The sequence below is a fragment of the Zalophus californianus genome, chromosome 3, assembly GCF_009762305.2.
Source record: "Zalophus californianus isolate mZalCal1 chromosome 3, mZalCal1.pri.v2, whole genome shotgun sequence".
NCBI lineage: Eukaryota > Metazoa > Chordata > Mammalia > Carnivora > Otariidae > Zalophus > Zalophus californianus.
Genome location: NC_045597.1, coordinates 135,286,780 through 135,299,576, shown reverse-complemented (window position 1 = coordinate 135,299,576; position 12,797 = coordinate 135,286,780). Strand labels below are relative to the sequence as shown.

Here is a 12,797-nt window from a genome sequence, read left to right as displayed (position 1 = left end):
AAGCAGGGGGAATGGGAGAGGGAGAAGCAAGCTTCCCACTGAGCAGGGAGCCCGATGTGGGGCTTGATCCCAGGACCCTGGGACCATGACCTGAGCCGAAGGCAGACACTTAACGACTGAGCCACCCAGGTGCCCCATGTTGTAGTATTTTTAAACTGGGCCATGAAATCAGTTCAGTATATTAAAACCAGAATTAGAAAAAAAGGAGAATAATACAGAAAAATACCAGAGTATATTGCATGTAGTAAAGTTTGGTATTGCTTCATGAAATTTTTATTTCAGTGTGTACTGAGGTGGAGTGATTAAAAATATGTATTTCATACTGTATAGGTCTGTGTCAGTAAAGTTTGAAAGCCACCAGTGGAAAAGACAATAAATGAAGAAGTAATTATAACACAGTGATAAATACTATACACAGAGAGGGGCCTACTCGAGTCAGGGAAAGCAGATGGAAGATTGTTTTTCTGGAGAAGATTCTTGAGCTGTATCTTAAAGGATAGGCAAAGTGGAGTAAACGTGGAGTAAAATATTCTCAAAGGATTAGCACAAAGGAAATAGCACAAAAATCCTTGTAACTAAAGGAACAAGTATGGTAGCAGTAAGGCAGAAGATTTAACTAAGAAAAGGGAACAGTTTAGGAAGGTTTCACTCTTCACCATACTGAGGAATTTGGATTTTATACTGAAGTGACAAAATTTAATTTCTCTTTTGGATTGAACACTTGGCAGCACTGTGGAAAATGGATTTGAGGAGAGTGACAAGAGGCAGAAAGTAGAAAACTGGAGGCTTGCGGAACAATCAGGAGGCCTAATGAAGGCTATTATAATGAAGAGAAGTGATTTAAAAAGCACTGAAGGGGATAGAAAACAAAGGACTGGGGACCTATTCAGATGTGAGGGGTAAAGAGTCTGATACCCAGCTTTCTGACTTGAGTAACTAAGGCAATGGTAATGGTCTTCACTTAGGAAATATAAAAGTACTAGTAGCTAGTGCTAGAGTGATCAGCAAGGAATAATCAATAAATATTTAATTAGTACCTATATAGCTAATGTCAGGCATTGAGATAAGTGTTAGGACTGAGAGTGTGGGTGAAGGAGGAAGGATAGGGGAATCAGACATACTCTGCAAGGAACACAGAGAAATGGTAAATTCAAGAACAAGTGGTGAATTATGGTTTCCATGAAACCTTCCGTATATAATCCAGCTTGAACTGATTTTTTCATTTTCTAAACCTGTATTGCATAAATTTACTACACAATTAAGCATACGCATTGTAAATTAATGATTTTACTTATGTTTTGTTTTCCCAGTACATTGTAAGATTTTTATAGAGAGGGATAATTATGTTCCCTTCACATTTCCTACTTACAGGTATCAATAATAAAGGACATACCACATCTAAGAGATGGATTAGAACTTCATAGCCATATAGAATTCTGTAGGATGAAATGTCCTACCACCCCTCCAAAAGTTCTTTAGTATGTTTAAGGAGAGGGAGATTTGTCCATCTGCTATTGAGCATTTGCTTTCTGTGATCCATGGCCCTCATTACAATTCATCATGTCATGGATTATACTCACTTAGTTTCTCTTCCCCATCTAGAACTCTGAGCCTACTATGTTTGATGAAATGATATTGTTGCTTCTGCCACATGGATCTCAGTGAAGGGGTGATATGTGGAAGGCACACTTCCCATTGATTTTCTTTTCACTTTGATTTTGATTTTCTTCCACACCATCAATACAAAACTTGTTTATATAATGCTTTATTGAAGGGTTGGGGATGATTAAGTGAAATATAATTGCTGACTGCCTATTTTATTCCCCATCCCTTATCCTGTGCACCATCCAGGTAAGCCTACCCATCCAGGATGATAGAAGAACAGGGTGAGCAAATACTGACTGTTTCTGTGGCTTCTTTCCAAGTACTGATAGTGAGGGTAATACAGGAAAGACCGTGTAGATGTGTTACTCCATGATTTTTTCCAATGTTTACTTGACCAGAATCAGGGAAGAAGCAGCAGGTCAGTATTACCCAGAAACTTCTGCAGAAGTGCAAGCTATAGTTAACTGTTTTTATATGTCAGTTTATTCTTATCCTTTCTGGCTCTTTTGCAGTACAAAGACATTATGTCATTTTCCTCTTCTGACTTAACTCTTAATTCCTGTTTATTTCTTTTTCATGTAGTTTTTCCTTATTATATTGTCATTACCTTAAGGTGGTATTCTATTGTCAGGGCTAGTGGGAATGGAACATGCAGAGTACAACTCTGACAGAGACCTTTAACAGTTCTTGGTCAGGTTCCTTCTGTGTTCTCAGCTTCATCTTCTTCTGGTTAAAATAATGCGATCATTCCACATTTCTGCCCACTTTTCCTCCTTGATCTGTCTCTTTCCAGAAGGTGTAACTCTCCAAAGTCTACCTGTTTTATACTGTTTCTTCAGAATTTTCTAACTTAAACTTCCAGATTATTAGTCTGATCAGTACAATTCAATTACTGGTCAATATTATACTTTTTGTCATAGTAATTCTTCAGAAGCCTATTCCTATGCATACCCCAGTTGTCTGAGGGTTGTGGCCCTCTTTTCCTCAATGAGTCCTTTCTTTACGTCTTCTAGTACAAATACGCCCTCCCCTTTTTGGAAACTTCCTACTCAGTGGTTAATTTCATCCTTGTATATCAGTTCTCCTTCTCCCAATAGGGCAATCCAATGACACAATGATCCATTACAGAATATTTCCCACCAAAGTCTTGAATTTCTCAGTCTAGATTTACACCCTGGTGTACTTAAGCAGGAGAGTTCCAGGGTAGGCTCTAGATTCTAAGTCTGGTACCTTCCAAGATTTCTGTCAGTGTGTTATACAAATAAACTTCCACATGGGGTGCCTGGGTAGCTCACTTGGTTAAGCATCCAACTCGATTTTGGCTCAGGTCATGATCTTGGGATCCTGAGATGAATCTCTGTGCTGGGCATGGAGCCTGCCTGAGATTTTCTTACTTTCCCTCTGCGTCTCCCCCAGCTCCTGCTCTGGTACTCTCTATGTCTCTCTCTAAAAAACAAACAAACAAAAAACAACTTATTTCCTGTAGGTAACTATTAGACCAGAGAAACACAAACACACAAACACAGCTCCCAAGGACATATAATTACTATCTGAATCCATGTTAAGGAGAACATTTTTTCCTTCAGTTCAGTGTAGTTTTCACAGATTCCCCTGCCTATAATCGAGGTACATTATTTGTCAAGCAGTTTCAGGTTCCTTTCCCTACTCTCCAGCAAGGCACAGAGGCTAACAGTGTTTAAAAAACAAGTCCCATTACAATTTCTAGCCGAACAACAGAGTTATGTCCCTGAATAGCCATCTTTGTAATGCAAAGATCCAGCACAGTTTTCTGCAATGTTTTATTATGAAAAATTTCAAACATATGGAAAAGTTGAATTTTTACAATGAATTCCCATATATCCCTCAGGTATCACATATCTCTCCCCGCTCCCCATTCATCCATCATCCAGCCATCCATCCGTCTCTCTATCCATTCATCAATCTTATTTCTTTTATGCATTTCAAAGTAAATTTAAGATACTAGGACTTTCCCCCCTAAATACTTCATCAGCTAGAATTCAGTATTCACAGATTTTTTTTCTTTTGAGGAAAAATTTACACATGATAAAATGTATAAACCTTAAGTGTACATTCCCTGCGTTTTGGAAAATACATACACCTCTAATCTAAACCCCTAGCAAGACATAGACTGTTACCATCACTCCAGATAGTTCCCTCAATTCCTGTCTTCCAGAAAACATGGTTCTTTTTCCACCATAGATTATTTTTTTTGTTCTGGAACTTTACATCAATGTAATCATACAGTGTATGCCCTTTTACACTATATAATTTCATGTAAGCCTTCTATCACTTAGCATGATACTTTTAAGACTCATCCATGTTGTGCGTATCAGTAATTTGTTCTTTTTTGAAAATTCCTGAGTAGTATTACATTTTGTAGATATACCATAGTTTATCCATTTTCCTATTGACAGACACCTAGGCTATTTCCAGTTTTGTCTTTTATGAATAAAGTGGCCATGAACATTCTTGTACAAGTCTTTTTATCCACACATATTTTCACTTCTCTTGGGTAAATACCAAAAGGTAGAATTGCTGGGTCATAGTGTAGGTGTATGTTTAGTTTTACAAGAACCTGATAGATCTTTTTCCAAAGTGATTATACCATTTACACTCCCACTACAGTGCGTAAGAGCTCTGGTTGCTCCACATCCTTGCCAGCATCTGTTTTCAGTCTTTTTAATTTTAGCCATTCTAGTGGGTGTGTAGTGCTATCTTTTTACTGTGATTTAATTTGCATTTCCCTGACAGCTAATCATGTTGTGCTGTTTTTCACGTGCTTATTGGCTATTTGTACATCTTCTTTTGTGAAGTATTTGTTCAAATCTTTTGCCCATTTTTAAAATACGTTGCTTATTTATCATTGAGTTTAGGAATTCCTTATATACTGGAATATCAGTCCTTTGTTGTGTATATGGTTTTATTTTTTTTAAAGATTTTATTTATTTATTTGAGAGAGAGAGAGAGCACAAGTGGTGGGTGGGAGGGAGAGGGAGAAGCAGACTCCCCACTGAGCAGGGAACTTATGACCCTGGATCATGACCTGAGCCTAAGGCAGACGCTTAACTAACTGAACCACCCAGGCACCCTATTGTATATATGTTTTGCTAATTTTTTCCCAGAGACTGTGGCTTGCTTATTCATTTTCTTAATGCTGGTGTTTGATGAGTATAAATTTTAATTTTAGTGCAATCTAACTTATCAATTTCTTAATTTGTGGTTATTGCTTTTAATATGCTGACTAAAAATCCTTTACTTTTGAGTCACTAAGATATTATTTTATGTTTTCTGCTAAAAGCGTTATGATTTTAGCTTTTGCATTTAGGTCTGTGATTCGTCTTAGTGTATGTTTTGAGGTAGAGGTTGAAGGTTATTGACTTTCCCACGTGAATTTCTGGTTATTCCAGAGTCATTTGGTGAAAAGACTCCTTGCCGCATTAAATTGTTTTAGTACCTTTGCTAGAAATCAGATGACTTTATAATTTTGTATCTATTTCTGCTCTCTCTAATCTCTTCCATTCATCTATTTATCAATCCTTATACCAGCCAGTACCACACTGTACTGATTTCTTTAGCTTTATAATGAATCTTGAAGTCAGGTAGTGTAAGTCCCCTAACTTTGTTATTTTTCAACTTTGCTTTGGATATTCTGAGGGCTTTGCTTTTCTCCCAGCACAATTTTTAAAGTGAAAATTTTTTCTTTACTTTGGACCAGATTCCAAGCATCCTTCCTTGTTGACCTCTAAGTAGAAGGGAGTCAAAAACCAGATCCAAGTAAATCCCCAGGGATTGGTAGAGGTGGGCATCTCAGGGATTGAACAGGGTATTTATTGTCCCATTTATATACTTTTGATTGGAACAGGAATATGTGGCAAACCACAGATTTTTTACCCCATTATACCTAAAGCTGCCTTGGCCTTTGGCATATGCAAAAGGTTTGGTATCATTCATTAAAAAAAAATGAATAATAGCAGTTGCCACTGTCAAATATTCTCCATGCTTTGGGAATCATGCTATTTATTTTTCTTATATTTCCTATAGCTGAAACAGTGAGTTTAGTGCAAACACAAGGCACTCAATAAATTTTTATTAGCTAAAATTTGGCTCCCTCTTAATCATGACATTAGAGTATTAAAAAGAAGCATTAAAGTTCATCTAGTTCGATCCTCCATCTGTTCGTAAGGTTTTTCACTAAATATCAGCTTACTGACTAGTATAGTGATAGGGCCCTCACAAACTTAAACATCTAGAGCAGCTCATTCCAAGAATTCTTCCCAAATCCATTGAAAAGAAAACTGTTATTACCTCCACAAGCGAATAAAGAAGACTGTGGTCCAAAAATAAGATCACTGTTATCCCCATTGCATAATTTGTAGGACTCAGAGTCAGACTGTGAGGAAGAGCAGGTTAGGAAGATGTAACTGAAAAAGTACAACTATTTCATCTGATTTTTGATACCCCACTCTTCCCTCTCCACCAAAAAGAGAATTTATTTCAATAAGACCAAATATTCATAGAGGGAGTATAATACTTGTACAGTATAGAGAAGTCCTAAAATGTCTAATTTATCTAGTATCTATAAGTGGTTTGGGTTGAAATAATAATTTCTGATTGATTTTGAGATCAGCCTATGAAGTAGTACATAATTTGTTCAAACTTGGACACCTAACGCTTAATATTTCTCCCTAGCCTACCCCTTACCATTTCCCCATATAGACTCTTAGCAAGGAAGGAGTTAAAGCACATCTTATAAATCTATAAGTTTTGTAGTGTTTCAGTAAAATAAAAAGAACCATTTTATAATTCTATTAGGTCAGAACCAATATATACTTAAAAGTTCCAGATGTTCAGGGGCGCCTGGGTGGCTCAGTTGGTTAAGCGTCTGCCTCCGGCTCAGGTCATGTTCCCAGGGTCCTGGGATGGAGCCCCACGTGAGCAGGGAGCCTGCTTCTCCCTCTCCCTCTGCCTGCTGCTCTGCCTACTTGTGCTCTATCTCTCTGTCAAATAAATAAATAAAATCTTTAAAAAAAAAAAGTTCCAGGCGCGCCTGGGTGGCTCAGTCGTTAAGCGTCTGCCTTTGGCTCAGGTCATGATCCCAGGGTCCTGGGATCGAGCCCCACATTGGGCTCCTTGCTCCGCGGGAAGCCTGCTTCTCTCTCTCTCCCATTCCCCTTGCTTGTGTTCCCTTTCTCACTGTGTCTCTCTCTGTCAAAAAATAAATAAAATCTTAAAAAAAAAAGTTTCAGATGTTCAAATATCCTTTGTGTGTGTGTGCCGAAGTCAGATCATGCTATTTCAAATATTTTTAGTGAGCTTCATCTTGATGGGAGGCATAAAATGCAGCTTATTCCTCATCATAATGATGGTATATGTACTTTTTACCTAGGAAGAGCTTCACTCCTGGTTTAGTCAATGATATCCTAATGCTCTTCTAAGTGTTTATACACCACCTGGATTTACTTCTTGCAAGATTACATCCATAGTAGCTTGTGTGGGATATGGAAACAAGAACAAAAATGTATTCATGTCAGTAAAATAATTGGAGGAGGCTAGAAGATAAACATAGTATGTTATTAAATATGGAAGGAAGGCCAGGAGTTGTGGCAGAGCAAGCTCATTGGAAATTACCTCTTGTTTTAATTATTATATTTTAGTTTATTAAGACACTAGGCATTAGTATAATTCTAACTTTCACCCACAAAGTGACTGGCTGGTTTCAAATTAATGTAAGCTGCTTGGGAGTTAGAAACATATTTCTGTGGGTTTGTCTAGCATATTTTGGTTTTGCATTTGGGGGTAGTATATTATTTTCATGGCCAACAACTTCACAAGCATATTTAAATTCCCAGCTCAGTCAAGCTACATATTGAATCTTTTATTAAATCTATTCTAAAAAGTGGCTATTAATGGCAATATATTTGCAACTAGTCTTTTAGCCTTTAACTTCCAATTTTGCTTTCTGAAATGTCATTCTCTATAGACTGTTTTAATTATTAAGTTTTCAACTTATAGTTGTTCCATAGTTTTAAAATTATTTCTTGTTAAAAAAAATAAAATAAAATTATTTCTTGTTTACAAATGTCATTTGCAATTTAAGGAAAGAGTTATAAATTACTTTATTGGCAAGTAATTTTTAAAAACTGAAAAGTTTTGGGCGCCTGGGTGGCTCAGTTGGTTAAGCGACTGCCTTCGGCTCAGGTCATGATCCTGGAGTCCCGGGATCGAGTCCCACATCGGGCTCCCTGCTTGGCGGGGAGTCTGCTTCTCCCTCTGGCCCTCTTCCCTCTCGTGCTTTCTATCTCTCATTCTCTCTCTGTCTGAAATAAAAAAAAAAAAACAAAAAACCTGAAAAGTTTTGAACTATTTCTACCACCTTTTCCCAAATATATTGTGAATATTATTTGACAGGTTTGTCTTTTTATACCCCATTAACTAATAAGTTTTCCTTCAACCCTGATCATCTGCAATTGAGGCAAAAGTAAGTTTTAATTTGTTTAACTTTTAATAATACCTTTCATCAATCATTATAACAGAAGGATAGATTACAAAGCTTTTCGGAGTAGGAGCTCTAACTCATAGACTTTCGTATTCCTTTAAATACTTGGTTTATTTCTGATAGTTTACAATTTTAATATCTTTATCCATTTTATTGTTTATTATATTTGGATAGATAAAAAGTCTATCAAAATCCACCTTTATTTATCGTAGCTGAGCTTTTCTATTTTCTCTGTATATTAGCCCTATTTAGTTTTAAATTATTACATCATCTCCATTGCAACTAGATTAGCACCAGTGAAGGTGTTGGATTTGCTCAAAGATCAGCTATTTTTTTAAAGAGATATATACATATAATTTTTTCAAAGATAGCCTATTTTTTAAAAACTTATTTATTTTAGGGAGAGAGAGAGCACACAAATGGGAGAGACAGAGGGAGAGAGAGAGATTCTCAAGCCAACTTGGCGGCGTTTGATCTCGTGACCCTAAGATCAGACCTGAACAGAAACCAAGAGGCAGAAGCTTAACCGACTGGGCCACCCAGGCGCCCCTCAGCTATTTTTTTATTCAAGAAAATTTTCCTTGTGGCTTGGTGCTTATTCCTAGGAATTATTGTGGTGGGCTCTGTTTTAAATGTGATGTTGTCTTCCTCTGTAGGAGTGGCCAGTCTGACCCTAAATTTTCACTTCAACAATATAGATTTGGTTAGCAACATGTTCCAATAGGTAACAACTCTTTCATTTTAAATAAATGCCTTCCTTTCCTTTAAGTACTTTTATTCAAACTGAGGAACTTTCTCCTACTAAACAGACATTCTTCCCTTGTAAAGTAATGTAAAATAAACATTTTGAGATTCCTACTTAGAGAAACTTCAGGAAAAAAGAGAGCAAAGTATCAGGGGCATAAGGTGCTAGAACAAAATATGAATTTGTAAATCCTTATGTCCAATAATACTGTTAAAAGAACTTGGAACAAACTGAATAAATAGATGTAATAGTTAAACCAACTGCAGCAAGAAAGCTCATTATAGTACTATTTAACGTAGCATTCCTTATCAACAATTTCCATTTGCCACTCCTCATTTCTATAAACTTGGATACTAAACATAAATATTATGATTAGTGAGACTGGAGAAAAGGAAAGCCTCCTGTTAGATCCAACACTGAAAAGTTGAAAGAGGGTGGAGAGGGGTTACAGAACTAAGTGAGGTTAAGATAAATCTTATGTTGTTAGCCTTTTTTTTTTTTTAACAAGTATGCCTGTAGTCACAAACAAAAGAAATATACTTAAGGTTGGGGTTTGGGGTCGCATTGACCATCTGTAAGATACTAGAGGTTAGGGACTACATGTTATTTTTTGTATTTTTTACAAGCAGGACTATGTCTGGCATATAATAGATGCCCAGTAAACGTCTGTTGAGTGAATCAATCTGTGGTTCAATATAGTCATAATGGCAAAATTCGGTTTTAGAGACATTATTTTGGTTCAAGGTAGAGGTACTACTTAGGCAGGACTTGCAATGTTTATGTAGGGGCAGATTGGGCCAGGATTCAGTACCAGTCCTGTCAAAGACAAATGGATTGTTTTCCATATGCATTTGTGCCCCACCTCATTGTACAAAGGATTTGGGTGATGAGGAGTGTGGAGCGAGCCTACTAATAAAGCTTTATAATAGGACAAGAATTACAAATATATTAAGCATATTCATCTCATGCCAATTTTTTTTTTTTTAAAGATTTTATTTATTTGAGAGAGAGAGAGAGAGCGCACATGAGAGGGGGTTGGGTCAGAGGGAGAAGCAGACTCCCTGCCGAGCAGGGAGCCCGATGTGGGACTCGATCCCGGGACTCCAGGATCATGACCTGAGCCGAAGGCAGTTGCTTAACCAACTGAGCCACCCAGGCGCCCAATCATCTCATGCCAATTTAAGGACATATTTGTCGTTATGTTTCCTTAGGTTTTCCCCAGAGTGCATGGTCCCCCATCTTTTTTATTGTCAGTATTTGCCATTTGTTGTAATTCATTTATTATTATTATCATCAATGGGACATGTCATTCGATCCGTCGAAATCTTGCTTAATCTGGATCCCAAGCGTTCCTTTAAGTCTCAGGAGAAAACGACTTTGGCTGAAGTCGGTGCCCAAAGCCACACCCACTAAGAGGCCTTAAGAAACCTGGGGCTTTCCCGGCGGCGACTCAGCTGTAGGCAAGCACGCTGCGCGTCGGAATCCCAGGGCTGGCACTTCAGCATTCCCCGTGGGAGGCGCGTCCTCCTCCCCAGCGAGGCAGGCCGCCCACCCCGGTCCAGCTCCCTTTCTGGCGGGGACTCGGGGCCCTCTTCCCGCCCCGCCCCGGGCTCATTTGCATAGGGACGCGCGCGGCGCCGGCGAACGGGAGGGCGGGCGCGGCCGGGGAGGCGGCGCGCGCGCGCCCTGACAGCTGGGCCTTGCTCGCTCACTCGCTCGTCCCCGGCTTCCGAGCACAGCATGGCGGTCAAGGTGACTCCCAACTCTCTGCTGCTGCCTTTATTGCATAAGAGCCTTTCCGGGGACCTTGCCTTCAGCCCCTCACCTCTCATCATTTTCTTCGTTGCCTGGTTCTTAGATAGCGTATCCTGGGGCTCCAGCTTGCGGGTGGGAGAGCTGTGTGCGCCTTGGACCGGAGGGAGAGGATGCCCGGCTGGGGGAGGGGAAGTAGGAGGGATTATGAGTTGGAGGGGTTTCTGAGGACCACAGGTCGGAGAAGGAAGAGTAGTGTCCTGCTCTAGATGCATGGGTTTGTGAGCCCGGACTTGGCGTCAGAAAGGCAGTAGGAGGAAGTGGCATGTAAAGCCGGGGATACCTAAGGCATCTGTGTTTTGCAGTGGGGGAGGGGGTGAGTAATTGAGTAATTTGGGGCTTCAGTGGGGCCTGGGACAGTGGTTGGCATTTGTGCTGCAGGTGGCAGGATGTCCAAAGTATTTGGAAACATTGTCGCAGCTTTCATATTTTAGCTTGGGTGGAGAAAGAGAGGAGATAATTATTTTCTGGATTGCTTTACATGGGGAAGAAAGGCTGCTAGGCCAGGCGATTAATTTGGGTATTTCAACTTTCCCCGTTGCTCTGTTCTTGATGGCCTCTTGATTTGGAGGTGGGTGGTGGCTATTGTGTTGCTAGTGGATGTGGACTAAAGTAAGAGATTGATCCTCATTGCCTTCCCTTTCCAGTCCAGAGGAAATCTGGGAGATTTGCTATATATTAAGCTCTTCACACCTGTACTTCCCCCCTGTAGTCACAGATCTCCAATTTGACAGGTGTTATCAGTATTAGTTCTTTTGGTTTGTTTTAAACCAAACACCCTTATAAAAGATAAGAGCATTGATTGTTAGCGTCTGAGAACTCTAATCTGAAGAGATTATGTAGTCTCTAGTAAAGCATTAACTAGCTTTATTTTTTCTTACAGGTGCAAACAACCAAGCGAGGTGATCCCCATGAGTTAAGAAACATATTCCTACAGGTAAATTGGCTTATGTTGCATGCTCTTTTATTGGGACCAAAAAAAAAAAAGATGTAAATTTAGTGCTTTTCAGGCCTTAACTTTCAGGATTGTTCTATTTTCATTTATTTTTGAAAACATGGATAGACAAATATAGCTTGGACTTTAAGGTTTGAATAAAGATTTTCTTTTTTATTAAGGTTTGATAAAATATTTTCCTCAAAATATTTTTTTTAACATGACAAAGTATGTGAAGAAGAACACTAAAAAGAATTTCTGGCTTCCCTTAAGCACTATGATCAAAATTTTATTTCAAAATGTATTGACACTCTTGTGTAATTACTAGGTATGGTGATTAAATTTCTTTCTTGAAAGTTGCAAGTTTATAGTTTTCCTCCTTGTAAGCATTTATGTAATTTGTTACAGAGATAAGAATATTATAGTTATTGTTCATTTGTGTCTGTTTTTTCTCCCTCTACTTATTTATATTCATCAGCTTTTAAGGTTTGTTACAAAATGTTACCGTCTGCAATTCTTGCAGAGATTCACCTGCTAAGTTTTTAAGATCAGCAACTTGGCTGTAGACTTAAAAAGTTGGCTTAGTTTTTTTGTTTTGCTTTCTTTTCTTAAATTTCAGAAGTTCCTTAGGCAGGAAGTTGTACTTAAAGAAATAGACGAAAAGGGAGACAAGCTAAGATGTTCCACCAAATATGGTGTTTTTCTCTGAAATATTCTTTTGAAAACTTTCTATTCTGGACCTACGTTCTTATATAGAAACTTTGACCTTGGGCAGGTCCCTGCTGGGTATTTGTTTCCTTTGTAAAATGAGAGGTGATCTCCAAGGTTCCTTCCAACTCCAGAAGTCTATGATTCTATATTAGGAACAGATTCTAACATATGCTGATTAGCCTGGAATAGATGACATTTTTATCTGAGGCATGGATTGCTGAAGCTTTTGTTGGGGAGGAGGCTGCCTAGATGACCATACGTATGTGTAGTTCATGAAAAAGAATTAGCAAAAAATTGGAATCTTAAATTTTACAAAATCTGATAAAGGGAAGCATCATTTCCAGAACATAAGTAATTGTAATAGAAATGATCTATTTATGGCTTGAAACCTTTATTCCTCACAAGTGTTCTTGAAAATAACGGAAAAATATGTCAGTATTAACCGCACCGTATACTTAGTTGTTTTGTGAAAA

General features: G+C 38.4%; 1 protein-coding gene across 3 annotated transcripts in view; it reads left to right on the top strand.

Moving 5' to 3' along the window:
* Positions 1–12,797, top strand: part of SLC25A12 (solute carrier family 25 member 12) — a 194,907-nt gene that overhangs the window by 86,602 nt on the left and 95,508 nt on the right. For 2 of the 3 annotated variants that reach the window (XM_027588356.2, XM_027588358.1), the window contains exon 2: positions 11,563–11,616. In XM_027588356.2, coding sequence (XP_027444157.1) covers positions 11,563–11,616 — 54 coding nt within the window. Of the gene's footprint in view, positions 1–10,517; positions 10,620–11,562; positions 11,617–12,797 lie in introns of those variants that run through there. The other variant, XM_027588357.1, reaches the window with a different exon arrangement.